This window comes from Phyllostomus discolor, chromosome 7, assembly GCF_004126475.2.
Source record: "Phyllostomus discolor isolate MPI-MPIP mPhyDis1 chromosome 7, mPhyDis1.pri.v3, whole genome shotgun sequence".
In the NCBI taxonomy this organism is placed as follows: domain Eukaryota; kingdom Metazoa; phylum Chordata; class Mammalia; order Chiroptera; family Phyllostomidae; genus Phyllostomus; species Phyllostomus discolor.
This window is the reverse complement of record NC_040909.2, coordinates 14647318-14664659: the sequence shown is the minus strand read 5'-3', so window position 1 is coordinate 14664659 and position 17342 is coordinate 14647318. Positions and strand designations below refer to the sequence as shown.

The window sequence follows — 17342 nt, the reverse complement described above, 5'->3', positions numbered from 1 at the left end:
CTGTCCCTCAGGGGTCCACATGGGCCTTACCCACTTCGCTGGAGGAATGCGAGGGGAAAGCATCGCATTAGCATTCATGCAGTCAGTACCTACTATGTGGCTAGGGCCGTGTCGGGTGCTTTCACGATTGCTGTACTTGGTTAAAACCCCCCACAAGGCAGAAACCACACTCAGGAGATGAGGAAATTGAGGCTTGTCGGTGAACCAGCTACTTGAGATCACGCCACTGGTAAGTGATGGAATGGGAGCAGGAGCCCATGTCTGCCCCGAGTCTGTTCTGGTTCCCCTGGGGAGTCCGTGCTGCTGGCTGGGGAGTACAGGGGACTGAGGCTTGTGGGAGGCTTCCTCACGCGTGGGAAATCCCCCCAGAGGGTTAGTAGAGCAACTGTCTAGTGGGTAATCTGTGCAGAATCTTCACTGGGCCTTTACAGGCAACCAGACGGCTGCTGGGTGTCCAGTTAACAAACCCCGGGGCCAGAAGGCTGGAAGGCAGTGGCCAAGCCGGAAAGTTGTGCTCAGTCAGATCAAGAGCAGAGGCTGGGCTTGAACTCAGAACCACCCACTCCAACGACGCGGACACTGAGCGGACTTTCCTCACGGCCCATGAGCTTGGTCCCCACTGGCTGTCTTTTCTACCACAGACCAGACAGAATCCCTCATCCTGACTGAAAAAGGGATTTCAGAAAATGACTTTTTTTTTTCTTGTGCGGCAAGAAACAAAGACCATAGAAGATCATTTCCTGTTTGTGTCATCTGACGGCAGATGTATTGCTTGTTGGGGAAACAATAAAAAAAAAAAAACCCAAACTCAGATTAGTGGCAAACAATTTCCTTCTTTTTTTTTTTTAAAAAAGATCCAGCTTTCTTTTCTTTTTTTTCTCGTTTTTTTTTTTTAAAGATTTTATTTATTACTTTTAGAGAGAGAGGAGAGGGAGATAGAGAGAGAGAAACATCAATGTGCGGTTGCTGGGGGCCGTGGCCTGCAACCCAGGCATGTGCCCTGACTGGGAATCGAACCTGCGACACTTTGGTTCACAGCCCACGCTCAATCCACTGAGCTATGCCAGCCAGGAACAATTTCCTTTTGAACAAACTGGATCTGCTGAGATGCAAAGGCAGACAGAGGCAAAGGGACAAAAAGTGAGAGACCGTGAACATCCTGAGGTGCAGCAGGGAGCAGAGAGGACAGGAGAAGGGGCGGGAGCTCCGGGATGGACCGGGCTCTGCTGAGGGCCACTAGGCTGCTGTTTGGTGACTCGTAAGCCCCAAGAGAGATGTTCTGAAATTGTTTGGCAGTTTTTTCAAAAGTTCAACATACATTTACCATATGACTAAACAATTCCACCGCGAGGTATCTACCCAAGGGAAAGGACAACATATGATCACACGAAGAACTGTGCGTGGATGTTCAGGTCAGCATTATTCCCAGTAGTTCAAAACAGGAAACAGTTCAAACGTTCATCAACTGACAGATGGGTGGACAAAACATAGCATGTCCACACAATGGCATACTCCTCAGCAATAAAAGGAACACGTTCTTTGTCTTGGCCAGTGTGGCTCAGTTGGTTGGAGTGTCATCCCATACACCAAAAGGTTGGGGGTTCGATTCCAGGTCAGGGCACATGCCTGGGTTGCAGGTTCAATCCCCAGTTGGGTCATATGTGGGAGACAACCAATTGATGTTTTGTTTTCTCTCTCTCCCCTGCCCTTCCCCCCTCTCTCAAATCAATAAACATATTTTTAAAAAAATTTAAAAAGGAACACATTTTTGAACATGCTACAACACAGATAATCCTCAAACATACTATGCTAAGTGAATGAAGTCAGACACAGAAGACTACCTACTGCTTCCCAGGGGGAGGGGCATGTTTTAAAACTGGACTGTGGAGATGGCCGCACCACTGTATACATGCAGTATAACTCAGCAACATGGGCGTACCTTAATATGGGTGAGTGTTATGGTATGCAAATTATGCTTCTCTAAAGCTGTTTTAAAACACAATGTTCTGCAGCCTGGGATGCATATAACCAACGGTACAAAGGAAAAGGCTGCGATATTCACCGCAAGGATGACTGAGAATACGGCAATGTTCCCAGATCCTCAGTGTGGTGGCTGGGTTAGCACAAGCCTGCTGAGAAAGTCCTGGAATATTAAAGTCAGCTTGGAGACAAAGTTAATATAAAAGATTTGCACAGCAGTCAATGGAGGTACTGCCTTTCCTATTTTCTTTCTTATTTTTAAATCATTGTTCAAGTGGTTTTCTCTCCTTTACCCCCAACCCAGCCCACTCGCCCATCCCTCCCCACCTCCCTCCCATTTCCATCCTCCCTAGTTTTTGTCCATGTGTCCTTTATATTTGTTCCTGTAAACCCTTCCCATTCTCCCCTGAAATTCTCCTGAGATTCCCTCCTTCTCCCCTCTGGTCACTGTCAGCCTGTTCTCTATTTCAGTGTCTTTGGTTATATTTTGCTTATTTGTTTTGTTGTTTAGGTTCCTGTTAAAGGTGAGATCATATGGTATTTGTCTTTCACTGCCTGGCTTATTTCGCTTAGCATAATGCTTTCCAGCTCCATCCATGATGTTGCAAAGGGTAGGAGCTCCTTCTTTCTTTCTGCTGCATAGAATTCCATTGTGTAAATGTACCACAGTTTTTTGATCCATTCATTTACTGATGGGCACCTAGGTTGCTTCCAGCGTTTGACTATTGTAAATTGTGCTGCTATGAACATTGGGGATGCATAGGTTCTTTTGGATTGATGTTTCAGGGTTCTTAGGATATAATCCCAGCAGTGGAATTGCTGGGTCAAAAGGCAGATCCATTTTTAGTTTTCTGAGGAAGTTTCATACTGTTTTCCATAGTGGTTGTACTGCCTTTACTATTTCCAAAGGCAGCATCCATACACAGAGTTCAGAAATCAGGAGGGGTAAAAGGCACATCACGTTTTGAGAATGAACCTGTAGAAGGTGAACATACGCCCCTCAGAGGAAGCCTAGAGAGTTGATGGGTTGGGAGCAGAGTCTGGGGTGGTACTATTTATGTATTAACATCCTGTTTTCCAGAACACGACACCCTGGAAAAGGGCGGGCATGTGCTGTAGAAAGGGGGAGAATCCAAAAGATTGCCTCTCTCTGACACCACCACACTCTGGCTTTGGGTGGGCACAGACCAGATTAGAACCCAACTCCACCTCTCGCTGAAGCTTGAAATGGTTTCATCTGTAGAATGGGCTCTCTGCTGCTGGCCTCACAGTGTGGCTCTGAGGGTCAGACAGGAAAATGGACATGCACCCTCAACCAGGTGGTCCTGCTTCACTGCCTGCATCCTCTGGAGATGCTGCGCTGGCCTCTTAGGCGAGGTGCAGTACCTACGCACAGAATGTTTTAAAAGGAATCATCTCACGTTTCTTTCCAAAGCTTACCACTGTGCACAGCTGTTGAGCATCACTTTACACATTTTTGATAACTTAGCAGTGGAAGGGAGAGTAATGAAATGAGGCCTGGGTCCATGCAGGCCCTCTTCAGCCTGTGGGACACCTGAACATCACATGATGCAGGACGTTGAGAAAAATGTGCTATGGAAAATAGTCCTACGTCAAGTTCCAGTCTCGGTGTGCTTCAACTCCTGCAGCCAGCGCAGCTGGTCTGAGAACTCCCTGTCAACTCCCCGATCTTCACTCCTAATGTCTGTGAGAGGGGGAAAATATACTACCATGGAAACACGGTGTAGGTTAGCATAAAAATCTTTCCTTTCTCCCTCCTTAAAAAAAAAAGTATATCTTCTCTGTAACAGGTTTAAAACACAGGTAAGCAAAAAAGAAAAAGTGAGCAATCTCTCAAACAGCACCCAGATAGGGTCACGTGAATGTTTTTGTTGATGTTGTTCCAATCCTTTCCTATGGGAACGTAAGCCCATGTTGATATATTACGTCCGAAATGTGTGTCTGGATGCTAGAGCCAGACGACCTGGGTTCGAACCCTGTCTCTACCACTTACAGCTGTGTGTCCTGGTAAATCGGGGAAGATGGCAATCCTTGTGAGGGACGAGTGTACTAAATATATAATATGCAGAGAACTGGGTGGGGTATAGCACAGTGTGCAATGACAGAGAGCTCCCGCCCTGGGCAAGGCACGAGTATCATACAACACCTTGCACGGACGTAGCATATGCACTCATGTGTATGTGTGATTACTGACATGTGTGAAGGCCTGTGTTAAGCATGTGGAGAGATGCAGTTGCTACATCGGAACATACAAAATGGGTTCAAACTTCAAATAGGGATCAGAAAAGTGGCAGTCCACTAGATCAAACCAAGATGATTTTCCATGCCTTTGAACCTCGAGTGAGTGAAGTGGCTTCTCCAGCCCACTCAAGTCTAGTTATGATCTAAATCAGAACCATAACTTAATACCTGCTCAACGTCAAAAACAGTAACCTTATGAATGCAAAATTTATTTTTAAAAAAGACAACATGATTCTTCCAGAATAAAAATCAGAAAACACCTCGAAAGCTTCCGTTCCAACTCTGCAGATGCACCCGGGTGCTCCTGTGCTACCGCCCCCACCCCTCACAGGGCTCCTCGGTGGGGCGGGGTCAGTCACTGCGAAGTGGCAGGGAGGCCTCAGGTGAAAATGCACAAGCTAAATCTCTTTTCCGACCAAAGTCTCCAGTGAATGTTGCCAGTGCAAGGGGACATGGGAGGTGTGTGACAGGCTGGCGCTGCAAAGAATCACAGGTTTGCACCATGTTCCTGTCAGGAGTCTGGGTCAGGCAGGTCTTGAAAGAGAGGGTTGTAGGTCACAGCTGCACTGAAAACCGGCTTGTCCACGAACTCCACAGCGCACGGTTCTAGGGGGCTGTCACCGCAGGGTGCGCGTTCCAGTTCCAGCACTACAATGGTGTTTGGGCCTGATGTCACCAGGATGTGCTGTGGCACAAACAAGGTCATCTGGGGCCCCCGTGCTGGCCAGTAGCGACCGAGGTTGAAGCCATTAATCCACACCTGACCCTGGAGAGAGACAGAAAGAGAGAAACCATCAACCCCAGCTGCAGGGATCCTGAGGAACAGGAGCGCCTTGATGCCCAGACACGCCAGCAGCCGCAGAGGCAGGAAATGCCCCCGCGCAGGCACGCTCTGCCACAGCCGAGGCCAGCCCGGGGTCCAGCATTCTGCGGGGATGACTGGCCACGTCGGGCAGGGGCTGGGTGGGAGAAACAACAAGTTGCCTCAAATGCCCAGTCCCACTTCAGGAAAATGCGTGTTTGGTCCCTCTGCCTGGCTTTGGCGGTCACACGTCAGTGCTGGACAGCACTGTGGCAGCTTTGCCAAGTGTCTGAAGTTCATCCTGGGTCCTGGAGGACTGCCTGTCTCCACAGACCAGCCTCTCCCTGACGCTTCAGTGCAGAGACAATGACAAATGGCCTCCTCAAGGAGGTGAGCTTTCCTTCTTTGTGCCCTGCTCCTAGAGGCGGGTCCTGACCACACTGTTGTCGCTGTGCACAAGGTGAGCACAGGGCCTGCAGCCTGAGAACACACAGGCCTCAGAGGCTGTGCCCAAACAACCCCTCCAGAAGGATGTGGGGGTGGTAGGGGGAGAGACAGGGGCCGCCCACTTGGGTGTCTGTATTACTGGTTTTCGCACCAGCATCAGGGTGAGAGCAGTGCGCTTGCTTCAAGAAGCAGAGGGGACCCTACGGGCTGCAAAGGCAATTTCTGTGAACAGGAGAAGCCGCTTCCGCTACAAAGCTGAGAGCAGAGGAGAACCTCCTGAAGGAGAGCACCGACGGTTGGGTGTGTCCACGCGGCCTCTCCGCAGGTGCTAGCATCCGCTCAGAGGGTGGGACGCAGCTGCTGGCTGGAGAGATGGAACATTCTATCACAAAGAAAGAGAGCAAAGGAGGGGCGATCACGCACAGGAGAGAGAGAAGGGAAGAATATGTAGGAGAAGAAAGAAGGAAGGAATAAAGGGAGAAAGGAGGGAGGGAGGGAGGGAGAAATAAAGAAATTCCTCCCCACAGTGGTCCAAATACACACGGTGCCCCACTTAGGGTGGTTCAACTTACGATTTTTCGACTTTATGAATTGTGCTAAAGCAATGCATGTCATAAATTGCATAAGATGTTATCCTAAAATAGGCTTTGTGTTAGATGATTTTGCCCAGCTGTAGGCTAATGTGAGTGTTCTGAGCACATGTAAGAGGCTAGGCTAAGCCACGCTGTTCGGTAGGGCAGGTATTCTAAATGCATTTTCAACGTACAAGATTTTCAACTCATGATGGGTTTATTGGGGTGTAACCCCAATGTAAGTCGAGGAGCATCTGTAATGGGGGAGGGGGAAACCCTAGAGGAGGCCCGACTGTCACCTGCTGAGCCCTGATACCTAGCATGCTCCTTGTCACAGCTGTGGTCCCTTACCTTACAGCTGCTTAGTTGCTCAGCTTGGGGTATTGTTTTCAGCTTCCAGGGATCCCCTTTATTCCAGCTCCCTCTGCATTTCCTAGCTGGGTTCAAAGCTGAGTCCCACCACTTCCTGGCTGTCTGACGTTGGGCAGGTCCCAGCTCACGCCAGCAACCGGGGACACAGAGGACAGGAGGACGCAGAGCATGCTAGCTAAGGGCCAGCCCCGGGGAAGTGCTCGGTGAGCTGTGGCTCTCCTCACACGATGCGATGAAACAACCTGGGCCTTCCCGTACCCACAAAAGCTGGCCGCTGATTAAAAACCGCCTATCGTTTGGATTCAGTCATTTAGAAAAAGGATGACAGTTTCACAGTACCCAGAACCACTTTACTCTTGTTTTTTCGAACCACGGGACACGTTATCTTGATCCATCCTGAAAGGAGGTACAATGACAGCTTTACCAGGTTTTTATCAGTTTGACATCTGCCGGCGCCTTGTTTTCACAGGATTAACGAACAGCAACATCACTTTTGTGGTCAAGGGGGGAGATGCGTTCAGAGGTAGACTAGCAGTGGAGGGGGGGGTGGGGAGGAGGGTTCTGTGAGCCGCCCACGAGGAATGGCTTGTGCGCCATGGACGCCACACACTGTGTTCCCGGCAAGGGCCAAACCAACTCTTGAACCAAGAGTGAGGTGAAGAACATTGAGGTTTGGTTCCTTCTCCCTCACAGCTCTTGAGTTGAGTCATACTCCCCTGGAAGACTGGCAACCATTTCCCTAAATCCCCTCCACCCGACGGTTCTGGGCCAGAGTTGGCCGAAAGAGGACCTCGAGCTTGGGAAGCAGCAGGCAAGCAGCAGCCCTTGAGCTTGAGGGTTGTCACGGCTGCGCCCAGCACTGGCAGGACCTTGGTCTCCTCTGCTCCATGCCCAGCTCATCTTCATGAAGGCTGTTCTGCTGACCAACAGTGCAGCAGCTTCCCAGGGCACCAGTCCCACAGCCTTCCCCGTGAGCTCCCTCACGTGCCACTTGGGTGGCCGGACTTGCTCCTGGGAGTCCCCGGAGGTGCCGACTTGCCCAGTGCAGGTGGATCAGTCAGTGTTCCCCTTCTGATGCTCTGTCCGTTCTTCCAAACTCCAACTCCCGGTGAAGAGTCCCGGTGGCCCCACTCCCCAGACTGCACTGTGACCGACAGACACAACCCCAAACCATTGCTTCTAGTTATTGATCAAAGTTGATACTATCTTTCTCCTCATCACTCCCTTAATTCTGGACACCGCATATTCTGTTCCGGTTGTTCTTTCCCTCCCCAACATTATCACCTTCTGCCCACTGGGAGCCCCCAGCAGCAGCCATACGGACTCTGGCTGCTTGGACTCTGACTCACCCCCATGACTCCCCCATTCGAGAACTCATGCCTCTCACCTTCCCTCCAACATTCCCCAAATCCACGGTCATGTCTTCCTGGGCCTCGGTTAGCTCTCCAGAGCTAGGAGCTTCTTCAGGACAAAATTTCCCTTCACATGCAGCTTTTAAACAAGGGGCAGTCAATGCAATTTATGGCAGTTGGGTTGCCCTTCCAAGAGCGAGAGGAATGACGAATTTGGAAAGAGCAGGTTGTAGGCACACAGCCCACAGGCATCGCTGTTCAACAGGACTTTCTGTGCCCATGGGATGTCCCGTGCGGCCCAACAGAGTAGCTGTGAGCACCTGCAATGTGGCTGGTGCAAAGAAGGAATGGAATTTTCTCTTTCAATTGAAACGCAAATAGCCACATGTAGCTAGTGGCTACCGTAAGGCTGAGGCAGGGTGAAGCGCCTGTAATTTCACCTTCAGACCACAGTCTCTCCGCTTCTCCCCAGCCTCACAGCCGGCCCTCCGGAGCAAGTCGTCCCCACTGCTTCCCGAGAGGCCCACAGCATCCTTGTAGGCCTCCTGGGACCCCAGGCTCCACACGGCAGCTGAGTGAGATGCAGGTGATTTTCACCTCTGTACTGTGGCCCACAGACCCACGCCTTGCTCCTCTCCGCCCTGCCTCTTCCACTCGGCCCCTTGCTCACTCAGCTCCCCGCGGAACTTGCCCCCATTCCTTTAACACGCCAACTATTCCTCATGATGGGTCCCCAGACAGGAAGCCTCCTGACGGCTCAGGTCTCAAACCCATGGTCACCGTCTTTGGTACTGGGCCTTCCGCTCCAAGTCCCTCACCACCCCTTTAATCTCTTCATTTTTTCCTAGTTTTCGTCATTGTTTGAGGTTCATATCATTTGTTTGATTACTGATTTATCAGCTATTTCCAGCACGGGCTCTATGAAAGGAAGGCTTTGCCCGTCTTGTCCGAGGCGAGGCTCTCAGCACACAGCAGAGTGATATTAAGTATACACCTAGCGCACTCATCCGATAATACTGGTTGGTCTGCCTGAGAAAAGATTCACCTATGAGCTGACACAAAGCCCTACTGAAAAAATACTTTGTGTTTGTTTCTCTGATCTGCTTAAGAGTTTTATTTTATTATTTTTTTTAGTACGGTATTCATTTTCAGAGAGAGGGGAAGAGGGAAAGAGAGGGAGAGAAACATCGATGTGTGAGAGAAACATCAATGGGTGGTTGCCTCTCACACACACCTTACTAAGGACCTGGCCTGCAACCCAAGCACGTGCCCTGACTGGGGATCAAACCAGCGACCTTTCCGTTCACAGGCCGGTGCTCAATCCACTGAGCCACACCAGCCAGGGCAAGAGTTCTAGAGAACACTGTTTACTGGAAGAAGAATGAAATATTTGCACTCCTCCTTGATTAGCACGGTCATTTAAAAAAGAATATATACACTCCGACTTTTGATTCTCTTAAGAAATCATGCTGAAGTTATTGGTGGGAGGGCGAGGAAGCACATGCTGGTAAAGGCCATGTAAAAGTAGACAGACACACTCTGAATTCACAGGGTGAGCGCCGTGGGGGCCACGCAGTGGCTTTTGGGGCTTCCTGGGGCTGTCCCAGCTAATAGTCTCATGACGACGCCTGACTTTCTCTGACCATGGCTTGACACTTGACAGGCTTCTTCCCACTCTTTGCTATTATTACTAAGGTGATAATAGTATAAATGTTCGGTTCCAGGAAATGCTTGACCTATTTAATTAATCAGACAGATGTGTCTGTTTTAAGTTTTCTAGAAAAGTCAGTCCTTTCACACGTTCCAATGCCGGTTTAAGTCACAGTTTAAAATTCTTAAAAATTTGGCTGAGTTTTATTAAAAACAAGAAATTCGGGCTCAACGTCGATTTGATCATATTCTGAAAGAAGGCACTGAGACACTTGGGGAACTTCAAATCAAAAGACAGCGGTCCATTTCTCAAGGTTAAAGGGCTCTTATCACACACAATTCCTGGGCAATTGTGATGCTAACTTGGGAGAAAGAAAAGAAAAACAGAATTTTTTTTTAGAAAGGTAAAACAGTGAAGGGCTTGCTTAGATAAGATGTTAGATAAGTCTCACTGCAGTACCCAGGAGGAAATGAATTCTTCCCCCAGCCCAAAGGGGTCTGTAGCTGATGCACAACCCACTCCTTTGCTTCCTCTTTGATCCACAGCACCAGAGTGAAAACATTTTTATGGTTTCTCTGTATAGCACTGAAGCCATGAAAACCTAAAATATTAGCATAAAAAATGAATCACTTCTTCCCCTCATCGAACCCCAAATGTAAATTCCTTTTCTTTGCAATTTGAAAAAGTTCCATTATTTCTTGATTTTTAAAAAAGATTTTATCTATTTATTTTTAGAGAGAGGGGAAGGGAGGGAGAATGAGAGGGAGAGAAACATCAATGTGTGGTTGCCTCTCAAGTACCCCCCACTGGGGACCCAGCCTGCAACCCAGACACGTGCCCCGACTGGGAATCGAACCTGCGACCCATTGGTCACAGGCTGGCACTCAACCCACTGAGCCACACCAGCCGGGGCCATTTCTTGATTTTGTGAATGGAGTACTTTGCTTAACACTAGTCACCACAGCACCTCACATATGAACAAAGCTAAGAGCTGGTGAGCGAAAACTGCCTCCGGGCAGCCATATATTTGTTATGAAGTCCATGCACTAAAGACTAGAGGTGCCCTCCTTCACTCAGAGCCGGCTTACTCCTGCTCACACACAATTCAAGTTTTGTCACTAAATTGATGCATATGTAGAGAAAGCAGCCTGATTATCTAGTTTCCAAGTTCACAGGACTTGCGACAAGAAACAACAAATTTAGATGGAAATGGTAGGGGGGAAGAACAAGTGTAAATCAGTCCAGAAAAGTTTAAAAATCACCTCAAATTCAGAATGAAAGTAGGGCCGAACGGTACTAAGACCTGTGGCAGATTGCAAAATGCCTGCAATTCTTTGCAGCTCCCCCTTATCAGGGGGCAGAATCTGTCTCTCCATCCCTTGGAGGGAGATGGTGTAATGACTTGTGTTGGCCAAAGAACACGGAATAAGTGACACGCAAATGAGGACTTGAACCTTAAGAAGCTTCACACACCTGTATTCTTTCTTTGAACCCTGCCAGTCACCACGTGGAGGAGAGCCTCAGCTAGCTTGCTGGGTGATAAGAGAGATGGCCCAGTCTTCTCCATACCCTCAGCAGACAGCCAGTTAGCTAACACCTAGGAGCAGAGCTCCCTCCCTGACTAGAAGGACACGCCCACGGAGGCCCGCAGAAGAACCGCCCATTCTGGCAACACTCAAAAAGACCAGCTGGCCCAGGCTGGTGTGGCTCAGTGGGTTGAGCACCAGCCTGTGAACCCTGAAGGTCGCGGGTTTGAGTCCCAGTCAGGGCACATGCCTGGGTTGTGGGCCAGGTAAGATGTCTCTGTCTCTCTCTTTCTCCCTCCCTTCTCCTCTCTCTAAAAACAAATGAAAAATAAATAAATAAATAAAATCTTTAAAAAAAATAAGGGGAATAAATGGGTGTTTTAAACCATGAAAACTGGATGGCTTGCCGGAATCTGCGTGTCCAGTGACCACGATGGTGCTGTGAGTCCTCTCCTTTCCCTCTCTGGCTGTGATCCAGTGGTGCTTTTCATGACGCCTGTGTTCTGGTGGCAAACCCGTTGCCAAAACCCAGTCAGTTCCTCTTCCACTAATCAGTCGCCAGGTCTCATGAGGGCTCCCTCAGTGTGTTTGTGCCCCTCTCAGGGCTGCTGTGAATGACTTGACTGACAGGACATGTGTGAGCACTCAGCACAGTGACTGGCATGCAGTGAGCTCTCAATGACATGGCTGTTACTATTACTGTCCCCAGTAGGACCCCCTGCCCTCCACCCCCACTGTGACATTAAGGCCCCAGCTGCAACCTTTCTCCCCGGACCACTTCTCCAGGAGAAAAGCAGTTGCAGGGGTAATGAGGAGGAACAGTTCTGTTTTATATGTATCAGGCTGAAGGTGCTTAGGAGACCTCCAATGATAGGCGGTTGGACGTTTTGCTCCGGGTCCTCAAACGTGCGGAGCTGGGTGTTACCAGAACATCTGTGGGGCTGATATCCCTTGAAAGTGTAAGAAGGGGGCCCAGAGTCAAGCCCTGAGATCTGAAACATGGAAACTGAAAGAGGTGCCCAAGAAGGAACAAATTGGGGGAAGAAAAACCAAGAGAAGTGTGGCCACAAAAGCCAGGAGAAGCATTTCAAGGGAGGGAGTGGTTACTCATGTCAGATGTCACATGCCGAGAGGTCAAGGCCTGAGAAATATCTGGGGACATACTATCACGTAGGCGCTGGTGGCCTTGGCAGGGACAGCTTCAGAGTTAGTTCTACTGGTTGTGACCTGTTCCTAATAGTGGCACACCTGGGACAGGTTCTTCACCTCGGCAGTCCCCCAACGAGCACTGAACACCTTCCTGTAACCTACATTAAACCCACCGCCGGATGTACACAGACTCCTAAAGACTGACAGGCTTTCTATAGGAATGGCCGAAGGTCTGAAAACATAGATGATGTTATTTCATTGTACTGAATGCAGCTTTGTTTATTATTTTGCTATGTTTCCAGATTTTATGGCCACCTCTTGGACTGATGGCCAAGAATGGATGGATAGCTTCTCTTGACTGAGGAGTAAGTGCCTGAGACTGAACATGCTGGAAACAGAGCTCCCGACCCTTCGCCAGCTCCCCCCAGCTTCCCCCGCCTTGGACACTGACAGCCCCACCCCTCCGACTCCGGAGTCTCCTCCTTCACTCGTTTTCTCCACCACCACCACAGCTAATCCTTCAGCAAATCTTGCTTTTTCCTTTTTTAAATTTTTATCTATTGATGTGTGTTTGTGTGTGTGTATGTGTGTGTGAGAGAGAGAGAGAAAGAGAGAGAGAGAGAGATTAATTCATTGCTCAACCCATCCATGCATTCATTGGTCGACTCCTGACTGCACCCCGACCGGGGACCGAGCCCTCAATCCTGGCATGCTGGGATGGCACTCCAACCAACTGAGCTACCCAGCCAGGGTTGCCTTTTCTTTTCTGTACAGATCTTGTACTTCTCTCCATCTGCTGCCACCCAAGTTTGTGATTTCTTACAGGATGACTACAGTAACAATTAGGAAGAAAATAAATGTGCTGTTTCCCCAGCAGCACTGTTCTTGTCTACCACGTTTACACATTCCACAGTCGGGCCTCAAGCACTTCCCCGGGTACCTGCTGTACACGGTGGCCCTATCCATTCACACACTCTGAGGCTTAAAGCCTCCCCAGTTCTGCAAAGTTCTCAAGGTCTTGTCCAGGCTCCTTGGTCCACGAGACCACAAAACCATCTTTTCAACTTCATTTGCTGCCACGTCACACCGCACTCTCTCTGAGATGTTTTTTTTTTTTTTGACCTTGACAGCTCTCCAATTCTTTGACACCCACGGGGAGTCCAACAACTCACTTCTGACACCATCTACCTAATGCTGAAGTCAGACCCCGCAAGTTAAAGGGCTCCGTCCCCCAAGACGGCTCCCACTCCGACACCAGTGGCAAAGCTCTAGCCACCCGTGCTTCTGAACAACATGCTATGAATTGGGGGTTCCCCAAGCTCCCTCCTTAGGTTTAGTAATTTGCTAGAGTGGCTCGCAGGACTCAGGAAAATATTTTACTTACATTTATGAGTTTATTGTAAAGGATACAACTCAGGAATGGCCAGAGGGGAGAGATGCATAGGGCAAGGTGTGGGGGTGGGGTGTGGAGCTTGTGACCCTCTTCAGGTGCACCTCCCAGCATCTGGGTGGTTCACTGGCCCAAAGCTGCCCAAGTCTCCTTGTTCTCGAGTTTTTACAAAGGTCCATTTCTAGCCCCCCATCCCAACACGCCAACCCTCTGATCTTTTGGTGACCAGGCCTCAGGAGAGGGCCGGTGACAAAAGGGATTTTTGCCAGCCCTTTGTTCTGAATTCTTTAGTTCATGATTTTTTATATCTCGAAAGAGGTAATGTTTGCCTTTAAAAATAAAACTGCTTTTAGTCAGTATTCTATTTTGATTCTGATTTAAAAGCATCATTCTGGGTGAGGAGACATTGGCCATGCTCTGTCACACACCGACACCCACAAGCGGCTAAAGCATGCAGGAAGGCTGGGGGAGATGTTAATACGAGGTTTACCGGCACCCACCTGAGAGGTACACAGTCCAGATGTCAGTGTACCGGTGGAACACAGATAGGGCACTGCCTATCTCAGGGAGTTTGCAGTCAGACAAGGGTCCTGTGTAGGCACGTGCTGGCCTGTGTCACTTGGATACAGCAAAACACGCCTGATCGCCCCACTGAAATCCCAGCTAAGTTCAGGCATTTAACCAGAAAGCCACATCTGGCTCAAGTAAAGCCAAAGTAATCAGAAGTGATTTTTTTTTATCTCACGAATCACTCTTACCATGACTACATTCACTAAATCAAAGTCCCGTATGTTTGCCGTGTATAATGTGCACTCTTTGCCCAAATTTTTGAGAGAAAAATAAGGATGCGCATTATACGTGGGTTATACCTGAAATACCTTGTATCTGTTCTTGTGTTTTGTAATTATCTGTTACATAAAATTTCTTGTACCATAATATGTTAAAAAGCAAATGCTAAAATTCCTTTATAATACAAAAAACAAGTATCTAAATATAAATAAATTAAAAATTGAAATTTTTTTTCAATTAAAAATGGAAAATTTTTTTTCCCCTGAAAGCGTGGGCCAAACGTGTGGATGTGCATTATACATGGCAAAATACGGGAGTTCCTTTATAGCAAGTCAACAGTGTAAGCCAGGAGGCTGGGGACAGGAGCCCCGTAGGGCTGTCCTGATGGCAGAGGGTTAGCCTGCCTGGAGACAGAGTCTGAGAAATGGTCATTCAGTCCATCCTGCCCCCTCCCCCACAGCTGCCCAAGTGCTCATTCCTCCAGAAGTCAGAACTCAGGGCCTTGTGGGGCAGTGAGGTCTGTCTGTTCTGTGTGTGCTGATCACTCAGAAGCCCAGGAGCTGGTCCGAGGCAGTCCTCACCACCAAGGACCGCTGCGGGCCAGCGAATGAAAGAAAGCACAGATGCTCTGGTCTAAGTGTGCTGCGTATAAATAAGTCCTCTCATCTCAAGGTCTACGCGACCGAGATCCGCAAATCCTGTGGATGGATGTGTGCATGGGTGCATGCGTTTTAAAGCTTTGTTGAGATAAAATTCACATCCATACACTTCATTCATTTACTTTTTTATATACTTTAAAAAATTTTTTTAAAGATTTTTTAATGATTTATTTTTAGAGAGGGAAGGGAGGGAGGGAGAGAGAGAGAGAAAAACATCAATGTGCGGTTGCTGGGGGCCGTGGCCTGCAACCCAGGCATGTGCCCTGACTGGGAATCGAACCTGTGATGCTTTTGGTTCGCAGCCCACGCTCAATCCACTGAGCTACGCCAGCCAGGGCCTATTCATTCATTTAAATGGTATGACTCAGTGGTTTTTAGTATACTACAGAGCTATGTAACTGTCACCACAATCAATTCTAGAATATGCTCATCACTCCAAAAACAAGCCATGCACCCTTTAGCAGTGATTCCCCTTCCTCCCCTTCTCCCCTTTCCCTGCCCTAGGCAACCACTGATCTTTTGGTGCCCATAGATTTGTCAATTCTGGACACTTCATATAAATGGAATCATACCATATGTATGGTTTGTGACTGCCTTCTTTCCTTTAACATGTTTTTAAGGTTCATCCATGTTGTACAATGTATGAGGACTTCAGTGCTTTTTATTGCCGAATGATATTCCATTATATAGATACACTGCATTCTGTCTATTCACTCATCAGTTGTAGGACATTTGGGTTTTTCCACTTTTTGGCCATTGTTAAAGTATTTTTTATTGATTATACTTTTACAATTTCCCAACTTTTCCCCTTTTGCCCCCCTCTGCCCAGTACCCTGCTTCCCTCTAGCAATCGCCACCCCCTCCATGGGTTGCACATATAAGTTCTTTGGCTTCTCCATTTCCTATACTATACTTAACATCCCCTTGTCTATTTTGTACCTACCAATTATGCTCCTTATTGCCTGCATCTTTCCCCCACTCTCCCCCTTCCCCCTACCAGCTGAGAACCCTCCAAACGATCTCCATACCTACGATTCTGCTCCTGTTCCGGTTGTTTGCTTAGTTTAATTTTTTTTATTTTTTAGATTCAGTTGTTGATAGTTGTTTGTTGTCATTTTAATGTTCATAGTTTTGAACTTCTTCTATTTCTTAGATAAATCTCTTTAACATTTCATGTGATAATGACTTGGTGACGAGGAACTCCTTTAGCTTTACCTTGTCTGGGAAGCACTTTATCTGCCCTTCCATTCTAAATGATAACTTTGCTGGACAGAGTAATCTAGGTTGAAGGTCCTTGTTTTTCAACACTTTGAATACTTCTTGCCAGACCCTCTAGCCTGCAAAGTTTCCTTTGAGAAATCAGCTGATAGTCTTATGGGAACTCCTCAGTAGGTAACTCTCTGCTTTTCTCTTGCTGCTTTTAAGATGCTCTCTTTACCTTTAGGCATTTTATTTATGATACATCTTTGTGTGGGCCTCTTTGAGTCCAACTTGTTTGGGACTCTCTGTGCTTCCCGGACTTGTATGTCTATTTCCTTTACCAAATTAGGGAAGTATTCTTTCACCTTTTTTTTAAGTAAGTTTTCAATTTCTTGCTTTTTCTGTTCTCTTTCTGGCATCCCTATGATTCAGGTGCTGGCACTTTTGGAGATGTCCCAGAGTCTTATGCTCTCCTCATTTTTTGAATTCTGTTTCTTTTTTCCATTCTGGTTGAATGTTTATTTCTTCCTTATGTCCCAAATCATTGATTTGATTCCCAGCTTCCTTCCCTTACTGTTGGTTCTCTGTGGATTTTTCTTTATTTCACTTAGTATAACTTTCATTTCTTTCTTTATGTTGTTGCCATACTCAATGAATTCTCTGAGCACCTTATTACCAGTGTTTTGAACTCTGCATCTGATAGGTTGCTAATCTCCATTTCATTTAGTTCTTTTTCTGGGGTTTTGTTCTGTTCTTTCATTTGGGCCATATTTCTCTGTCTCCTCAATTTGGCAGCCTCCCTGTGTTTGTTTCTGTGGATTAGGTAGAGCTGATCTGACTCCCCATCTTGGCACACCTGTTAAGTTATATGGGGTAGAGCCTTAGGTATTTGCCAGGACAGGGCAACCCGCCGCACCACTTTCTGGCTCTGTGTGTGGGGAGGGTTTGGAGAGGGGACAGTGCCACTGCCTGTCTTCTGGAGGTTTGCCCGACACTCGCCCCTTTCCAGCCACTTCCCCCACTTCCCCTGCAACTGGTGCTCTTCCAGCTCTTGCCTTGGTGGTGAATGCCAGAGCGGGTGGGTTTGTGTACATTCTAAATCTGTGTGGACCCTTTGAATGGACTGTCTGGAGAAACCAGCAGTTTCTTTTGCTGCCCCAACCCCCACTGGTTTTTGCAGCCAGAAGTTAT

General features: G+C 48.0%; 1 protein-coding gene across 3 annotated transcripts in view; it reads right to left on the bottom strand.

The window, feature by feature from the left end:
- Positions 1-4430: 4430 nt before the first annotated feature.
- GLB1 (galactosidase beta 1) overlaps positions 4431-17342 on the bottom strand; it is a 76649-nt gene continuing 63737 nt past the window's right edge. For all 3 annotated transcript variants that reach the window (XM_028518641.2, XM_036030552.1, XM_036030553.1), the window contains exon 16: positions 4431-5008. In XM_028518641.2, the coding sequence (XP_028374442.1) occupies positions 4754-5008 (255 nt within the window). In that variant the 3' untranslated portion in view covers positions 4431-4753. The remainder of the gene's footprint in view (positions 5009-17342) is intronic.